Source organism: Petromyzon marinus, chromosome 1 (genome assembly GCF_048934315.1).
Source record: "Petromyzon marinus isolate PM22_M1 ecotype Great Lakes invasive population chromosome 1, UKy_Petmar_22M1.pri1.0, whole genome shotgun sequence".
Taxonomy (NCBI): domain Eukaryota; kingdom Metazoa; phylum Chordata; class Hyperoartia; order Petromyzontiformes; family Petromyzontidae; genus Petromyzon; species Petromyzon marinus.
This window is the reverse complement of record NC_133667.1, coordinates 27,905,955-27,926,161: the sequence shown is the minus strand read 5'-3', so window position 1 is coordinate 27,926,161 and position 20,207 is coordinate 27,905,955. Positions and strand designations below refer to the sequence as shown.

At 38.9% G+C, this 20,207-nt stretch overlaps 1 protein-coding gene across 1 annotated transcript; it reads left to right on the top strand.

Moving 5' to 3' along the window:
- Positions 1 to 549: 549 nt before the first annotated feature.
- On the top strand, positions 550 to 20,207 carry TERB2 (telomere repeat binding bouquet formation protein 2). Its single transcript, XM_032947465.2, has 8 exons — positions 550 to 568; positions 2,825 to 2,908; positions 3,711 to 3,792; positions 6,477 to 6,616; positions 7,930 to 7,991; positions 9,721 to 9,818; positions 11,054 to 11,139; positions 18,861 to 20,207. Exons 2-8 carry the CDS (start codon positions 2,845 to 2,847, stop codon positions 18,950 to 18,952), a joined length of 624 nt encoding a protein of 207 aa, XP_032803356.2. The 5' UTR covers positions 550 to 568; positions 2,825 to 2,844; the 3' UTR covers positions 18,953 to 20,207.

Here is a 20,207-nt window from a genome sequence, read left to right as displayed (position 1 = left end):
AATACAATTCTCACGACGTTTTGAAGCTCTGTCGTGCCGACAGGTCTGTTCCTTTCACCTGAAGACGGCCGCTTGCGTTGTGGCCGAAACGTCGTGAGAATTTTATTGCGTCATTTTATTATTTTATTCTCATTCTACGTGACTTTACCGAAAGAACCAAAGGAAGGAGCGTGGATACTCCCGGTCGCTATCTTAACACGGAAGAGTAGGCCAATTAACCCCCTCGATAGCTTGTATTTCCTCGCGCAAAGCAGTGGCGGTGAGCAAGACATTGCAGGGCTGCGCTTTTATATTTCACATTAAAGGTGGTACTTTGCCTTGCTATCTCAAACCGTGTCAACCCATACGGTTTACCTGTATTGTTGTACGGGGAGAGTTTTCAGGTCCATACGGCGTACAGCCGTTTCAATACGGGTAACAAATTAAAATGTTTCGTTTCTATTTGTGTTTCTCCCTTGTGATGGGCCTTTGTCGGATGAACGGAGTTGGTCTGTAATAAGGTAGGTAGGGGGGCACTGCTAAGGGGTTGACAGCTATGGAATGTGACTAAGTCATCGTAAGCTAATTGGTAAACACGCAACCCAAAGAATCAGCTCACACAGGGGGTGGGATACTTTTTTCTTCAACGGTTTTACTTTACTTGATTCCTCTTGTTTGTCGTGGTCAAATATTGTAATCAAAGTTTCGTCCACTTCCCGTCGTCCAATCAAATCCACATTTTGCGCACGTACTCAGATCCGGTGACACTGCATGCCTGTATCAAAATCGGCGTCAATTAATTTGCTACTTTCAAGCAATTTACATTTTTGTATGGACGCCTTATTATTTATACATATTTGTGTCGGTCAAAAACGCCGCGGTCCCTAGACTGTGGAATCGGCTCGCACAAAACGAAGGCGCCATTGACGGACTTTCGACCGTGAGTTTAACGAAGTTCTATTCTTGGTTCTTTCGGTTAAGTCACGTAGAAGGGAAACAATAAAATAATAAAAATGTAAAACAATATAATTCTCACGATGTTTCGACAGCGGTCACGACGTTTTGACAGCAGTCGAAAGCAGTCGAAACGTCGTGACTTTACCGAAAGAACCACGAATATGAATCCCTGCAGTCACGAAAGCTTTAAATCTAAATTTTACGAAGTTGTTAATAAAACCGTTGATTAAAAAAAAAGTTTTTAAAGGAGTTTATTAAGTCACGGCGCCATAACGTTCTTAAGGAACGTTAAATTCTTAACTTTAACGAAGCTTCAAACGCAATAAAAATAAGATCCAATAACGGACTGTGCTGATAGATTTGTTTTGTGCCACACCTTTAATTTTAGTCTAGGACCTCTTGTGCGTGTGTAGTGATGTAACGTGTACCTTTGTAATATTATTCTTGCGTACGCGGCGAGCAATATGTTCAGGCGCGAAATGCCAATGTTTTGTAATAAGCGCACGGCAGTTCTTGCTAAAAGTCGTGTGTTTACATTCATTCATAAGAATGTAAAATGTGCCTTTGGCTCTCGTGAGCTTCTGCAGTGCATTCTGATATCTCCACACAAAGACTATTTTTAGTTTAATCAGCCTATTTATTTCCCTACCAGGCCAATGTTTTCAAGAAATATCGAATTAAGCAAGCGAACTGAACTGGTCTTCGACCTTATGGGTCTCATGAGTAGAGTCAAGCTGCCTCAGCACATCTCATATTTGAGCTCCAATCTTAAGTAATTTGAAATTATCTTCTGATGGGCATGAAACCCTTGAACACGATTCAGAGTTTGCTAGTCTTGAATAACTGCTGCTGAAATTTTGCACACCCAGAATGCCGTGCGGCTCACGGATTGTGTCAGAAATACTTTGATTTTGTATGTGGAGAGACATATACGAAGGACTGATTGCATTCCTTTCACCTCATCCCACATACAATCATACTAGGGTACCTTAGTGCGTCTTTTTTAGGTGACACCATCACTGGATCCAGTTTGACATGTCCAGGATAGAAGCTCATTGAGCTGAAGCTTACTTTATGGCAGATAATTAATGCTTACATAGGATGCATTTCATTGTTGAATAATTATCTCTGGAACGTATGATAATAGATTTTGAAGAATTTATTACGTTCTCTGATGTGATGTCAAAGCGAACAAAGTACACAGCAGAGAGAAAGCTGTGATGTCACAGAGCCGAGAGCAAACTGATGGTATATTTTGATCTATACCTGGCTAATACATGTCAACTTATGTTCTGAAATTTCCTAACGTCTGAAACGTATTAATGGGCGGCAGGGTGACACGGTGGTAACACTTGCACCTATACTCTTTGGTTCTATTCGGTAAAGTCACGTAGGTAAAAAATAAAACAACAAAAATCACGACGTTTCGGCCACAACACAAGCGGCCTTCATCAGGTGAAGGGATCAGGCTGTCTCGAGGACAGCGCTGAAGTGAAACACAGCCACGCTCAGACCGTGGCTTTGCACCTCACGGCAAGAAGGGGGCCTGGTTTCGATTCATGACTCAGGGACCTATCTGCGTCAAGTTTGCTCTCTCGCTGCTCTGGATAGGCTTTCTCTGACTAAAAAAAATCTTGTAATATACATTTTGGTTTAAATTAGCACAAATTATTCAGGTTTTGGACCACCTTGTGTTCCAAATGGACAGCTGCCAATCAGAGAATCTGTGTTTGGCATTTGCACTTAAGGCGTTACGTGGTAGAGCACAGCATAAATACAGTACAAGTTAATTCATAAACATATCACGGCATATTTATACATTCTTGGTGAAATAAAATATATTTTGTAATGTTAAAGTGATCTGTTTTTTAATGAGTTTTGATTGCAGATATTCTACGCCAAAAAAAAATGTTCACCAATAAAAGAGCATGGTTTTCAAGCAGCGTGGACAAACAGCTTGTGAACATGTGGGGTAAGTGCTGGCTTAGTGAGCTGTTAATTCATTTTTTTAAAATAGCACAGTACTTTGGTGTTTTAAGCTTAGCTTTAATTATTTTAAGTCAAACCTAACTCGAGTTTATTAGGAGCATTAGCCAGGTGAGGGCATAGTTGAGACGTGTCTTTTGCAAGAGGGACCTGAGTGAATTTTTATATATAAAGATAATTGCACAAATAAGTGCAAATGAAATATAAAAAAAATGGCAATCTATAAATATGCCAATAACACGAACTCAATCTGTATATTGTAATTGCAAATCATTCCCATGTGTAATTGTGCACTGCATTTATGATTGCATATACCTACATAGTAATGATTGCATACAACTTTTTGTTAATCCACTGCTTGATGAACGTCTTCCCACGAGGGTTGTTTCACCATGCTCTCACCACGCTGGCTAGTGGACCCAGGACCCAGGACCAGTTCAGATATCACACGCCTCTGATATTAGTCATGGCCAGCAAGCAAACTCATGTCAGACGCATGTCTAATTATTTCATACAGCTGTGCTTTCATTTTACATTCAATATCCATATTATAATACTCGGCAAAAGATGTTTCATCTGTTAAGTGAGCTTGCTTTTTTTTACGTGATCAGAACTTTTGAATTTTTTATGCAAAATGCTTAATTAATTGGCAATTGTGTTGCACATTATTTAAGTGATTTAAGTGGATGATGACATGTTTAATACAGTAGTTTAATAACCTGTCATGTATTACGCGCAATAATACGTCTAATAACTGGCCGTTTTGTGTTTCATGTGGGTCCCTCAAGTTGCCAAGGGAGGCAAATTGTGCTCAATGCTCTCTGCAGACTTCCTGTTCAGCGATGATGCCACCAGCACTGACACTCAAACGTAATGACATTGTTTCCCGCATGTATCAACAAGTCAACAGTGAATCTATCTCCATGCTTAAACAATTGATGGGTGGAGCTCATAAATTGGTATTCCTGAGCGATTGGTGGAATTTGATATGCATCGGCAGTCTTACAAAATACACGGTGTGCATGACGTCATGATTCCATTTACGTATAATACAGTTTACATGTACAACTCTCTTGTCAATTCACTTCTGGATGAGGGCTTCCCCATGCTTTGCCGGTCATGAGGTTTTTTGACAATGCTGGTTGGTGCGGATTGGTTGAGGGCAGAACTAGCCAGGCTCCTTCTGCTTAGCTTCTGAGCTCTGAAGAGATTGGGTGCATTCCAGGTGATTTGATCATCTGTTAAATGCAATACAATAGTTTATTAATAATTACAGCTGAGATAGGTCACCCAGTAGAGCACTGGACTCATGGAAGTATGGTTGTGACTTTAACAATATCATCCCTCCTTTGTTGGTAAACATCACACAGTGAGCATTGCTTGGTGCGAAGTGTAAGGTGGTGTACAGTGGGAATACTATGCCTTACCATTGGAATGTGGAATTTTATCCCCTGACTTAGGATTGTGAATCATGATGAACTCCTACAAACTGCTTTAGAGAGCATGGATACATTTTTGTTTCTTCTTGTGCGTTTTAAATCTATTGACATGCGCCTCAAAAAATATTTAGTTTATTTGGAATAGTATGGTATTTTAAGAAGTGTGGATAAATTATACAAAGAAGGGGTTCATATTTTGAACTTGATTCACATTTTCAACACTGCCGAAACATGTTGCCTTTGTGATTTGCCATTGTGTTAGATGAAAAGCGACATTTGGGCTATAAAATATTGATCATCACCACTAGGTGTCAGTGATGTACTGATTGAAATCATTCCCCATTGTGGTTTTGGGTTGTACCTGCTGGTATCCTCTTAAAGAACTTTACGCAGTTCCTCAAGAAGCTCCCAAAACATAGAGCAAAAAGTCAGACACCATGCTGAAAAACATGCGGTATAACCCAACAACTTTTTCAACTATTCAATGTATAGCTATATTTCTCCTCTTACTAGGGATGTCAGTGTTTTTGGCAATGGCCTAACAAAATATCCTCACTATATTTTTTACATGATGAACTGGCACATAAAATTAGTATGCAAAACTCATATGTTTTCCTAAATATTTGTAATTGAAAACTATAACCACATTTATTTATCCAGGAAAGTATCAAGACATGTTTAGCCAATTCCACTCAGTTGTGAGGGTAACATCACAGTCATGTCAGAACGTGATCAGTGCAGTCATACTATTGTTACCCGTGGTCTTCTTATCCACCAGTAAAATGATCTGTAATCCTCAATTATCACAGGTAACAATCTCAATAATTGTGCAAATGCATAATTACCCACAATATTTATTCATAGTTACTGTGGATTCATCCCATTATATCGTGGACAATTGCAAGTAAGTGATTAATTACGGATGATACAATCAAAACTACTTTTAAATGTACTTATTCCTGATGGGGTGCCTCCACTTTAACAAGGCTAAGAGGTGTTTCACTTTTATATTCTTGGTTCTTTCGGTAAAGTCACGTAGAAGGGAAACAATAAAACATTGCAGTCACTATAATTTACTATGTCCAGGCTCTGTTTCATGTATATACATTTGGAATCATGCTTATTACATTGTCACTTGTCATTTTGAAATCATGGGCATCCATATTTTGGCGGTAGCCAAAAGAAAAAACCCTAGAAAAGCTGTTTGCAAGGTGATTTCCCAAAACTAGGTGGTATACACATTGTATTAAAAATATTATCACGGTCAACTTTAAGGAAAACTCACAACTGCATTTCACATTTTCTTTCCACTTGATAAAAAACGCTCATTTGTTTACATTTGTGTAATTTACAACATTACTGCTGTTACCATTATGTGTAGCACGTACTTAAGGCGTATTCTTTTGGCATTGTGTTTGTCTACGTTATTGTATCATCACATGTCATTTAGCTAAAAGTGTTGATATATTTGGGAGCCCATTTTATCCTATAATCAAGAAGAAAACGCTTTAACAAGGAACAAAAATCATGAATATGCATAGATTCATGTCACGCTTTATAATATTCATGCTTTTCAACAGGTGAATATAATTGGAAGTATTTATTGAGCATTAATAACGCTACTCCCAAGCCACACAACAATATGACATCACTCGACTCGTGACATGACATTACGATATGACACCTTGTGTAATAATTTCACGGGGAGTCGAGGTGTGCGCATTGCGTATGATGTCATCAATTTGTCCAAAGGTATCCATTTAACATTGTTGTTTTATTGCCAAGTTTTGGGAACCCCTTTAATGAATGTGGCTGGTTTTCTTTTCGAGTAAGTTCCTAATATCAACACAACTTTATTCCAAAATTCTCCATATGGATGATCTTGACGAGTTATTTTTATTGTTTTATATATTTTATTATTTTATTGTTTCCCTTCAACGTGACTTTACCGAAAGAGCTAAGAATAAGAGTCATTGTGACCCCATTTTATAGACAGCGGGACAGAGATAATGCATTCACACATTTCACCTAAGTTGTATTGTTCAGTTAATTTCCTTGAACAAATATTTATACATGAACCGTATAAAGGCAATATTTTTCTCTATTCTTTTCTAGAATCTACGACTCCTGGATGTATTTAGTGCATGATGTTACAGTATTTCATTCAAGCTATGTTGCTGCATGCTTGGATTCAAAAACATTCAAGAATATATCAATTGGTCATTATGTCCTGCCTCCAGCAAAGCTGCATGACGGTGTGTATCACATATTTTATGCAAAGTTTCCTTCATTGCTAAACTTCACTATGGAAGCAAATTAAGTGGCAAATAGACGTTCATGTCTAAATCAGATATTTCATGGTTCAGTTTATATTTCAGATGTTTATAGCGCGTATGAGAACTACAGAGCACATTTTAAAAAGCCTTGATTTTATTGTGTTTTTACCACTTCATACTCTTAGTTTGACCTTTCATGTTCAACGTTATTTATTTAACATGGCATTCAGATATTACTATTTATGGATTCTTATCAGATGGAAATTTCCGTCACATTCATAAAGTTTGAAAATATTTCTAACCCACATTTTGCATGGCTGGAAGGTAGTTACATCATGAATATGGTATGTGAATATTTAATTATATTGCTACACATACACACATAGCCCTTTTATTAACCCACTGCTGGATGTTTGCCTCCACACGCCATGCAGGTCAAGGGAGTTATTTGAGCATATTTGACTGTCAGTGCGTTTTGGTGAAGACAGGGAGTAGATATGAGAGCATAGAATCACAGTAATAATAATTTACATTTGTAAGGCACATTCCATCTGTAGATTCCAATAGATTTTTTTTACACATTTACTAAGCAGAGGCCCACAAAAATGGCAAGTTACCAGAAACAAACACCAACGATCTTAAAATTTTCATAGATAAGAGTTTACATGGATTTTTTTGTACTGGCCTCTGCTGTGCATGGTGGTTACTTATCCCAGAACTATCCACCCTCGACCCTACTTAGCTTCCAATATGTGTTGACAGCAGATGCATTTCAGTTGATTTGGTCACAGGCATATCGCTGTTTTGCACCATACGGAAGCCGGATTAATTGGTGGGAGATCCTTTCTGGTCATGTGTATTGTATGGATATACTGCAGTTAATAGATTTATTATGTTTTTTTCAAAATTGCTCTTACCCCTAATTAACACCTAACCATTTAATTATCGGTGAATAACCTGACAAGGTGGTTCACTATTTACAATTCAATGTTTATTCTTAGCTCTTTCGGTGAAGTCACGTTGAAGGGAAACAATAAAATAATAAAATATATATTTCCCTTCAACGTGACTTTACCGAAAGAGCTAAGAATATGAATTACTGCAGTCACGAAAGATTTAAATCAAAATTCAATGTTTATTTTAAAACATCTCAACTGTACAGTTTAATCTTAGTCGCCATTACAATGAAGCAAAGGTGGGCTGAGGCCCAATATTTGTAATGTCCTTTTGAATCGAATAGTTAATAAAACGTTTACACATTTTGCCTTATACTTGACGTATTTTTTTTTAAGAAATAAGAAAGAAGGTTGGAGCATTTATATGGGAAGTGAATTCACTGCCGCATACTAAGAAGGTGAGGTCGCTGAAAAAGTCCATGTCCTTAAAATTAAGTTGTATCCTATTTGTGCCTGTCCACAAATATTCCTTTTATCTGAAATTTTTTATCATGAATAAACATGAGGATGTATAAATAGGCTGAATGTAGCACCTGTGGTGACCATTTGTACATCTAAACCATGAATAAACGTGGTTGATAAGATCAGTTTGAAGCATGACAGCTATTATTGTGGGCCAAACATTACATTATAGATGGGACCACAGAGTTTCGACAATTGTTGGCTCCGGATCTGGTTGCCTTTCCTTGCCGCTGCATAAATATTCTACAGCGTTTTGAGATACAATTGGCATGAACCATGCGCTAAAAAAAATATATCCCCATGAAAAACACGGGTCATTACAATTTCTACCAATTGATTTAGGGACTCTGGATAATAAGAGATGATAATAGGGCTGCAGCTAAGAGGATATTTACTGTAGAAAAATATGAAACAACTTTGTAGGATTAAATTGTTATTCATAATACAACTATTTTTATTCCATTTAAGTATTTATATAATGTCTGTCATAAAGATAGTATTATAAATTATCTCGGTAAACAGACATTTAAAATAATAATAGCATGTTTTCCCACTGAGCAAGGTGAATGGGGTTTAATGATCTCACCCCTGACTTTTCGTGACATTTCGCTAATGTATTTTTCACATTCCACTTTGTGTGACTCGCATTTCTGCCTGGGGAGATGGATGAGCAAGGTCCTTGTGAAGGGCCCTATACACAAGAGGTCGCAATAGCACATCACCATAGGGCTACTGATTGTGTTTGTCTTCCGAACGTGAACGTATGCTTGCTTGTTCCAAAATAACTCATTACCTGTATCATACAGGGGTTTATTCAGTTCATCATTACTCTCAGGGGATCGAGAAAATGAATATCATTTTGTTAGGAAGTCAACAGTGGTTCTATGGAGAGACTCACTCCACCATTGGCATGTGGAATTTCCACCACTGGCTCAAAGAGCTTCAAACATGAGATGAGCACCTTTTGAATGCTCAATGGAGAAAGAATATTGTAGCAAAATGTATTTATTGATTTTAAAAGATTAACATGTGATACAAATTATAACATTTAATAAAATAATACGGAATTAATGGCAGTAACACATTGTTAACAATGACATTAGTAATCATTACCATGAAATAATGTGGTACGGTAGATAAACAGTTGTAGTTAGCTATTTAAACAGCTACTTTATTATAATTTCCACAGTCATATTGTGACCATGCTTGTGCAGTCAGGATAGAGGTGGTTTTAGAAACTTCACGAAGTGGGTGGGTCGGTCCAGAAATGTCAAACTTTTTCAATGTGGCCCTTAAGATCTGCCACGGAGTCAAAATAATTGGACCCCTCAGTTTTGTGTGCAAAGTTCAATGTTTAGTCAAAGTAGCTTCCTCTTGTGCAAATCAGGAAGTGGATTGAACGTTAAATTACACTACATTGAAGAATGCGTCACGGAGACAACAGTTGGAAGCCACTAAAAAATATGAGTGTTAAACAAAATACGTTTCCTTAAGGGACCTTTAAATGAGCTCAATTCTGAAATCGACATTTCCACTTTACTAATTCAACATACCCTACACCAATGTGAAAACATGAAGCCTACATAATGCCTTAATTACCATAGTAGTGTATATTGTCAGTGTCTTGCATGAAGCTATTCAACCTCTGTATTTTTTTTTACAAAGGAAATGTCAATGAATGGAAAACGAGAAAAAAATGGATTCACGACTGAAAAACATCTGAATGATTCAGGAGTTGATGTGACAGAAGATTTAAGAGAAATGTTAGTATTATACATGGTTGTATATGTATATATTACTGTGTAACGTAACCATTGTAGTTTTGAACTTAAACTATTTTGTCATCCCCATTGAGTAAACATACTTCCATGGTCATAGTTTTCAGTTACATTTAGAAAACTAATGTGTCTTGATGTATGTATGTCAGACTTTTGGACCATAGGTAGCCAGCCGTGCTAATCAGAGGTGCGGGATGTTCACGATCTGCAAACAATCTCTACTGCTTCTTTGGTTCTTTCGGTAAAGTCACGTAGAATGAGAATAAAATAATAAATTAATAAAATAACACAATAAAATTCTCACGACGTTTCAGCCACAACACAAGTGGCCTTCATCAGGTGAAAGGAACAGACCTGTCGGGACGACAGAGCTTCAATAACAGGTCTGTTCCTTTCACCTGAAGAAGGCCACTTGTGTTGTGGCCGTAACGTCATGAGATTTTTATTGTGTTATTTTATTAATGTATTATTTTATTCTCATTCTACGTGACTTTACCGAAAGAACCAAAGAAGATGAATCCTTGCAGTCACGAAAGCTTTAACTCGAAAAAGTCTCTACTGCGTCACAAAAGCAGCTTGGCTATAGTTCAATGTGAACTTGTAGTGTGATCCATGTACTTTACATTTTACACAAGCATTTTTAAATGCTTGTCATTGTTTTCTGTAATGGGAGAATGTGCAAAAATAGGTGAATTGTGCAATACTATTTATGGTTGACATCGTGCATTGGGATGCTGCTGTCGCGAAATGGTTAGCGCCCCGTTAATTTAAACCCAGGAATTTATTGTTCACCTCAGTCCATCCAGCAGTATAAATTGGTACACCGCAGTCACTCGACAGTTCGCTTATGGTGGGGTAAAGTGTGGTTAATCCCACCTCTTCCAAGACGCCTGACCGGCAGTGAAGAGTCGGCCAAACACCTTCTAGAAGGGCTCTCGAGCTCCCTCAATGGAGGCCCTTCGGCCAGCAGTGGTGTGAGTAAGCAATTGCAAGGGTGCACCTTTAACCTATCACCTCTACTGTGCATCGTGATCACTAACTTAAATTAACACTGGCATAAAGCAGACGTTATATATGGTCACGGTTCAGCCCAGTGTATGAATGCCAAGCAACAGATATCATCTATATATGACCGACTGTATACTTCTGAAATGTATTTTCAAACCCATACGCTATACATTGTTTTAACAAGTCGTATATATATATTTTTTATCACACAGAAATAATTCAGCGCAGCACCTGAACACCAAGGGAAACTGCTGTCAACTAAAGCAGCATAATTACCAACTTAACAATCTCATTGGTAGTAAGTATGAACATGTCTATATTCTGTCCTGTAGAGATCTACTTGGCTGATCGCGAACATACTAATTTCCTTCATCATTAACACTGCCTTCTAGCAGAAAGATGGAGAGTAGGGTAACACTGCAGTGACTGGCTCTTCATCATAGATTAAAGGATTATTGAAGAAAGTTTATCTTTAAAATATTAGTTAGCAACGTGATCAATTCCTTATAACAAAAATATATAATTGGCTATAGATTAAGAAAATGGCATATCTGTATGGCTCCGAAGAAGTGTCACAACCCATAATGTTAACTTGGTGTATGACTGTTAATGATGGTGGTTTCTTTGTGCTTGGACACTGACAACTCAGTCACTTAATTTGTAATATATACATTCATCATTTATTTTTTTTCCCCATGACTTGTATTTAAACTATTAACTACCTGTTATGTACAAATATGTATTCATTGGAGGCTGAGGAGTTTGAAACATATTTCATACAAAATGCCCTGTAATACAACTGATGACTAGTGGCCCTTTTTGGAGATATCCCACAGAAAATACAAGTCTACACACCAACGTTAGACATTGAGGATGAAGTCATTGAAGTAAATGAATAGCAGGAAAATACTCAAAAACACCAAAAAGAGTCTTTTTTATACAAGGCAAATGGAATGCCACGATCGGCCTGAACTCGAATGAACAGTGTGGTGGAGTTTTGGGGAAATGTCGAGTCGGGACCATCAATGACAGAGGAAGCTTGCTTTCTAGACTTTTCAAGCAGCCCTTGGGCTGAAATTAGCCAACAGACTAAAACCTCAAGATTAACCAATTGGCATGCCCCTAATAGAAACGTTCACAAACAGATTGATTTCATATAAGCTGCTCAGTGCTTTAAATCAAGTAGAAAGGCTCAAACATGTACTTATTCTGGTGCCGACATTCGAAGCGACCATGACATGGTGTTCATAGCCATCACCATGAAACTGCTAAAAATCGTCCTACATAATCGGCACGTATGCATCAAATATGATATAAAAAACTCAAGGACCCTTAAGTATTAAAATTTGACCGCCTCTACGGGATGGGTTTCCACATAACCATAAGATCTTTTAACAAACTCCGAGACAAGAAAGCTCATCTGATCGAGTCACTCACATTTCTGAAGAGATGCCGTGACTCTAAGGTAATACCGATCTCATTTCCACTGACCTCTGCTGCCGTCACATCTTCCAATGCCAAACGAATCTTGTTTAGGGCTAGCTTGGCCCTGATCTCAGAGAATTAGACTGCTTCATACTGAACTAGATCATGTAGACAAGACACTCTTGAAATCACACTTAACATTGACGGAAAAAAATGTCTACATCTGATTGGGAACATGTAGATAACATGATTGCTTCATCAGCCGCTACAATGTCAACTAAATGTAAAGATAACCTGATTTCCAAGTTCAACCTCCTTTCCAAAAAGAAACCAGATCCGTACATTAAAAAGTTAGACATTGATAAGGTTATTAATCTGAGTAATAGCCCAATTTCCGATGGTCTAAGGGGCCATCCATAAATGACGTCATGCACCTGGGGGGGGGGGGTCAGACGTTTGTGACGATGTGTGACGAGGGGGGGGGGGTTTGAGAAATGTGACGTGACGTCAAAATGCGCAACTTTAAATAAATATAGACAACACGTTCTACTTAAATGAATAGATATTTTAATAAATGTTTTCTCCTACAACGTCAGAGTGCAGCGCCACATTAAATACGCACTACAATGACAATAGTTTAAAGCGATTTGAAGCATGTTTTATTTTTGGGGGGGGGGGCAGAGCTTTGTGATGTAATATTTGAGGGGGGCATCTGACTTTTTGTGACGTGTGACGAAGGGGGGGGGGGGGGTCAAAAATCGTCAAAAATCACGTGACGTCATTTATGGACGGCCCCTAAAGTCTGTTTTAGCTAACCCCCAAATACCAGTGGATGACATCATTGCCCAGGTTGATGTAGCCCTTAAGCGTTTGGGACACATCGCTGCAGACGTGACAAGACCTGAACTCGCTGCATCCCTCAAAAGTGCTAAGATACGAGTCAGCAACATCAGTAAGGAGGAGCGCTGTGAGTTATTTCAATTAAAAAAGAGGGAAGATATCATCTCAGCTCGCAAGGGCAATGCCACGGTCATGGACAAAAACGTGTACAATACCAAAATTCAGGATCTACTTAATGATGGCAGCTACACAAAAATTAAAAGAGATTCCACCAACTGCCTCGTTACAAAAACTAACAGTATCATCACTGATTCAGCTTCTTTAATTGAACAGACCAAATGGTTTTCCTTAAAACCCTCTGCTGCTAGACCACCCAGACTATATGGCTTACCAAAAATCCATAAAGAAGGTACACCCCTTCGTCCCATCGTTTCCACCATTGGCTCACCCACCTACAAACTGGCCCGGTATCTGTCTGAGACCTTGCAGCCATTCACTGGTAAGACCACCTCGTCTGTTCTTCACTCCGTTCACCTGGTATCGTCAATTAAAGACATCTCACACTCCCCAGGTGATTTGCTCGTTAGATTCGATGTAGTTTCTCTGTTCACCAAAGTTCCTGTGCCTGATACCATTGCAATATTTTTCGATTTAAAGCTTTCGTGACTGCAGGGATTCATCTTCTTGGTTCTTTCGGTAAAGTCACGTAGAATGAGAATAAAACAATAAATCAAAATAAGACAATAAAATTCTCACGACGTTTCGGCCACAACACAAGTAGCCTTCTTCAGGTGAAGGAACAGAACTGTCGGGACGACAGCGCTTCAATGAACGCTGCTAAGATTCGCATCATCTTTTAAGCTAGGTGGGAGAAGTAAAGCGCCTTGACAAAGGAGTTTACATATCAAACAGGAGAATTTAGCATTGAAATAGCTGTGTTAAAGTGTTGAATCAGCAGGGTGCTAAAGTCAGAAATTAGCATGTAACTGGGAGATTATCATAATGTAAATGTGAGGGATCAGCATGTGACTGGTCACGGAAATAGCTATGTTAAAGTCAAAGTTTACATATCAACAGAGGCATTTAGTATATGGATGCTAAAGGACTGCAACTACCCAACTATCATACAATAAACCGATGTGAAAAAACTAACCTTTCACTGGAAAAAAACACCTCTGCGGTACTAAATTCCACTCACCTGGTATCGACAATCAAGGCCATTTCCCTGTCCCCAGACGACCTACTTGTCAGTTTTGATGTGGTGTCCTTATTCACCAAAGTTCCGGTACCTGACACCATCGCAATCATTGAAGACCTGGTTCATCAAGGACTTCATGCGGAGGTGAGACATTGCTTAACCAACACATACTTCACCTTGAATGGAACTTTCTACAAACAGACTGATGGCGCCCAAATGGGCTCCCCCCTATCTCCAGTTGTAGCCAACGTGTTCATGGAAAAATTTGAATCTGACGCCATCCAGACTGCCACTCTACGCCCGACCTTATGGAAGAGGTACGTAGATGACACCTTTGTTATCTGGCCACATGGCTTACCTGCTCTAGACCAATTCCTCGACCACATCAACTCCATACACCCAGCCATCAGATTCACCATGGAGGTCGAAAAAGAAGGAAAGCTACCCTTTTTGGATGTCTTAATTAAAAGGAGACCTGATGGTTCAATGAGCCCCTCGGTCTACAGGAAATCGACCCATACGAATGCGTACTTAAAACCGGATTCCCACCACCATCATTCCCAGAAGAACTCCCTCATCAAGACTCTATACCATAGAGCCCAATGCATTTCCGACCAGGATCACATTGCCAGTGAACTCAAACACGTACACCAAGCTCTCAAGGTTAATGGTTACTCCGACTACACAATCCGCAAAGCTATCACTCCAGTCATGAAGAAGGATCCCCTTGAGGAACCATTCAAAACCATCACCTTACCCTACATTGCGGGGGTCACGAAAAAGATCTCCAAAATCCTGAACAAACACAAGATCCAGGTCCGATTCAACACAGTATATAAAATCCGTGATCTGGTTCCATCTGCAAAAGATGCTGTTCCAGACACACAGTACCCGGGCGTTTACAAACTAAAGTGCCTCTGTGGTAGCAGCTACATTGGAGAAACCAAACGACATATCTCGGACCGCATCCGCGAACATAAAGCAGACTTGAAACACGGTAGGACGAACTCCTCTGCCGTGGCAGATCACTGTTATAATTCAGTGGGCTTACATGACATTGACTTCTCCAAGACGGAGGTTCTTTGCAAGTCAACCGGCTACCATGAGAGATTCGTTCATGAGGCCATCCACATATACAAGCACAGAGACAATTTCAACCGAGAAGATGGATTCTGGCGTAGTAACCATTGGAAAGATGTTTTAAACCATTTCTGTTCTTAATTGTATTTCATGGTGACCTTCAGACCGCAGCCCTTTCGCTGGCATTGCCTCTTAATACCTCTCACACCACGGTTAATGGTATGGTTTATAACATGGAGTGTAACAGCGCATCGTGGCTGTTTCTCCCCCTCCTCCATTCCGAGCATAGATGGACTCGTCCGTCTGAACAAAGCTCGTCGTTGTCCGTGTTGCTAACGCTGAAAATTAAAAACCGCCACCCATTTTTTCGCCATATGGCATTGTAATGTATAACGACTTATTGTTAGTAGCTCAGCTGATTGGAGAGTATATTGAGTTTATTGATAACATTGATGTAGTTTATATTTTAGTTTTTTTTATTAGTTTACTATATGGTATTCAATATATAGTGTAGTGTATACCCAGTTACTTTATGTTAATAGCTCAACTTATTGAAGAATATATTGAGTACATTTATTATATTGATGTAGTTTATACTTAGTTTTTTCACATCGGTTTATTGTATGATAGTTGGGTAGTTGCAGTCCTTTAGCATCCATATACTAAATGCCTCTGTTGATATGTAAACTTTTTTAACATAGCTATTTCCGTGACCAGTCACATGCTAATCCCTCACATTAACATCATGCTAATCTCCCAGTTACATGTTAATTTCTGACTTTAGCACCCTGCTGATCCAACACTTTAACACAGCTATTTCAATGCTAAATTCTCCTGTTTTATATGTAAACTCCTTTGTCAAGGCGCTTTACTTCTCCCACTTAGCTTAAAAGATGATGCGAATCTTAGCAGCGTTCATTGAAGCGCTGTCGTCCTGACAGTTCTGTTCCTTCACCTGAAGAATGCTACTTGTGTTGTGGCCAAAACATCGTGAGAATTTTATTGTCTTATTTTGTTTTATTGTTTTATTCTCATTCTACGTGACTTTACCGAAAGAACCAAGAAGACCATTGCAATAATTGAAGATTTGGTCCAAGAAGGACTGAATGCTGATGTACCAGCCCTGGTGAGACTGCCTCACCAATACAATCGACAAACAAGTTGAAGGGACCCCACTCGGTTCTCCCTTATTTCTGGTTGTGGCCAACATTTTCATGGAAAAATTTGAGACGGACACCATCCAGACATCCACTCTACACCCGTCCTTGTGGAAGAAGTACGTGGATGACACGTTTGTCATCTGGCCACATGGCCGTCTCACTCTGGAACAATTCCTCAACCACATCAATTCCATACACCTAGAAATCAAGTTCACCACGGAGGTAGAAAAGGATGGTGTGCTACCCTTCTTGGATGTCTTTATCAAAAAGAGACCAGATGGCTCAATCAGCCACTCTGTCTACAGGACAGTAACCCATACTGACGCCTACCTAAAACCTGATTCCCACCACCATCCATCCCAGAAGAATTCCCTCGTCAAAACGCTGCACCATAGAGCTCAATGTATCACCCACCATGAACACCTGACCAGTGAACACGTACACAAGGCTCTCAATGTGAATGAATATTCTGACTTCACAATCCGCAAAGCCATCACCCAAACTGTGAGGAAGGAGCCATCTGAAGATCCAATCAAAACCATAACCTTACCTTACATTACAAGGATAACCAAAACAATTTCCAAAATCTTGAACAAACACAAAATCCAGATCCGATTTAACACAGTGCATAAAATTTGTGACCTGATCCCATCTGTGAAGGACAAGATTCCTGACATGCAATATCCCGGCATCTACAAACTAAGCTGTATCTGTGGCAGCAGTTACATTGGGGAAACCAAACAACATGTCTCAGACCGTGTTCGTGAACATAAGGCAAATCTGAAACACGGCAGGACCAATACTTCTGCCGTGGCTGATCATTACTTTAATGCAGCTGGCTCACAAGAAATGTATTTCTCTAAGACGATGGTACTTTGCAAGCCGACTGGCTATCAACAAAGATTTGTTCACTAAGCCATCCATATATATAGACACTGACAGAATTTCAACCGTGACGACGGTTTTAAACTCAGCAATCATTGGAAAGATGTCATCAACCAATTTGGGTCATGACTTGAATTGTGTTTTCTTGTCCACCTCCACCGTCAGCAGTGTGGGTGTGCGGAGTGAAGTACTATGCTTTGATTGGTGTAGACCTACTGACTGTGTTGGAGACCTCTGCTACATTAACATTAGCTGCTCCGCCCATTTCTAAACCTTTATAAACAGCTCTTTGATTGGTGTAGACCTACTTCCTCTGTCGGAGACCTCTCCTACATTAACATTAGCTGCCCCGCCCATCTCTAAACCTTTATAAACAGGCTGCCTCAGCAGCTTTCCCCCTTTTTTCTCCTGATGACGATTGCTTGTGTTGCGATCGAAATGTGATATTTTTATTATTTTTTATTCGCTTTGTTTTTATTTTTTTATTATTATTTTTTCTATCTACGTGACTTTACCGATAGAACCATAGAACATATATTAAGATATAATCTGCTTCAAGTTAGCACTCAATATGCTCGAGGCCAATATCAATAACCTCACTGACAGCTTTACAACTACAAGACGAGAAGGGGCTGCAGAAGTTCTCAGGCAAGAAGAAAAGAAGATACAGCCGTGGGCACTTAACGATCCGCTTGATCTATGCGAAGAAAGTTGCGAATTTAAGGCTAAATTCCTGAGCCCTCAGTATTGAAAAGTACGATGATTTAAACCGACAACTCAGAATGAGATTGAGAAAGGCAAAAGAAGAGTGGATTAATGCTAAATACAGGAAGTTGTAGTTCTGGGAAAGATATATATGTTTGGGCTTGCGCAGTTGGTTTTATGATAAACAGCCTTTGTGCATGCGTGTTGATATCCTAAAGTTAATTTTTAAATAACCTATTTTGTGCACAATGTTCACAGTTTGTTTTCAGCGACAGGTATTTTATCAGCCACGTTATGTAACAAATATGTAATGCACAGCATATTGCAAAACGTTTATTGTAAAGAGTAGACACGTAACAGTTCATCCTCCGCTTGAGTTGCAATAATTTGTCACACTTTATGACATAAATTGTAACAAATTATTACAACTCAGTTACTGAAGACGCTCCCAGCACGTGGAGTGAAACTTCAAGCATCACGCCGAGAAACACGCTGTACAACCCGACACCTATGTGTTGATACACACCTATTGAACAGTTGAGACTAAATTCTTGAACAGTTTAGTTAGTTTGTTGTCCTCCCGCACCTCCACATTTGCATGGTTGGCTATGTACGGTGCGCGAAAAGAAGTTCAACATACATACATACATAAAAATGTAAATTCAAAGCAGTTTGTTTTAATTAAATGTCATTGCCATGAAATAATTTCTTTCAATGCCATTGCAGACTTCACTCATGCCAGTGACATGAAGCAATACAAAGGATGCCTGCGTGACTTCATGTGTGGAGCTACCAGCTATGCAGTGAAGCGAATGTGATTAAACAAATTCTTGAAAGTTAATAAAGATATAACCGCAGGAAAATAGCACCAAAATTAATTAAAACTACCCAGGGGTGATGTACCGATGCAGAAATTGTAATTTAAAAGCAGGCATGTTAAAAAGTCTGTATGTTAGTTACGTCCCATACTGGAATTTATAGATAGAAGTTTAATTGACATGACTATACGCAAGGAATTACAGAATATATGATTTTTTTTGTCGATATTGTTGAAGCTATATTTTTTACTATAAAACAAAAGATTTATGCTAAATTTATTTCATAACATTCATCACAGAATTCAACATTAGTTTTTCAATTGGAATTTGTGAAGAGCCGTGTTATCATTTGTTTTTAAATATCACCCACTTTACACCAGGCCATCTCAGAGTGCTTTACATGCGATATGCGACTTGCATCACACCTCAAACATTTAAAAGGGTACAGTTTGACACAGCACCTGGGCTGCAAGCAGGCATTTGTCTGCCTGTAAGGGACAGTGATTTGCTATGTGTAATTACAATTGGGTATTGTGCGGGTAACTTTTCGAGTTTGGCAAATTTGGACCATGACGCAAGCACACGATGACAGCAGGGGATGTTTTAACATCCACTCTGAAGCTAATGGCGTATATTTTGACGGTTAATCCACTGATTAATAACCAGGGCGGCCTGAAGGAATCGAGCCACGAACCTCTGCAGTATGTGGCATATGCCCTATCGATGGACGAAGTCATTGCCCCTCGTTTACAGGTGCAAAAATCAGTACATGTGGTTTTTGCACTTCATTAAACATGTAGACAAACGTAAAATTGTCGTTAAATGCTGTCATTAAATGCTGTCATTTGTTATACCAGAGTTGCATCAGTAAATATGGGAAAGGAATGTTTGCTATTGGAGTTAGTGAATATACATCTGCATTGCATTATTTGGAGCATTACCTAAACATACCTGAGGCTTAATTTAAAAGGGTATATCATTGTCATAGACTAAATCCTAAAAAAACGGCCTTTTACTAGCTTGTAAAACTAATGGTTTAATCGACTGACTGTCCAAACTTGATCTTGCATTATTGGTCTGTCTCCATAGCAATACATGTTTGTTAAATACCGCATGTTGGTTACTCAATTCATGGACACCAGGATAGATTGAATCTACTTTATAATCTGAATTACTGTTTGCTGTTACCCTGTTAATATGCTGTTGGTATTTTACAAATGTAAACGTGAATTAAAGGTTTTTAATTGTTGGCAAA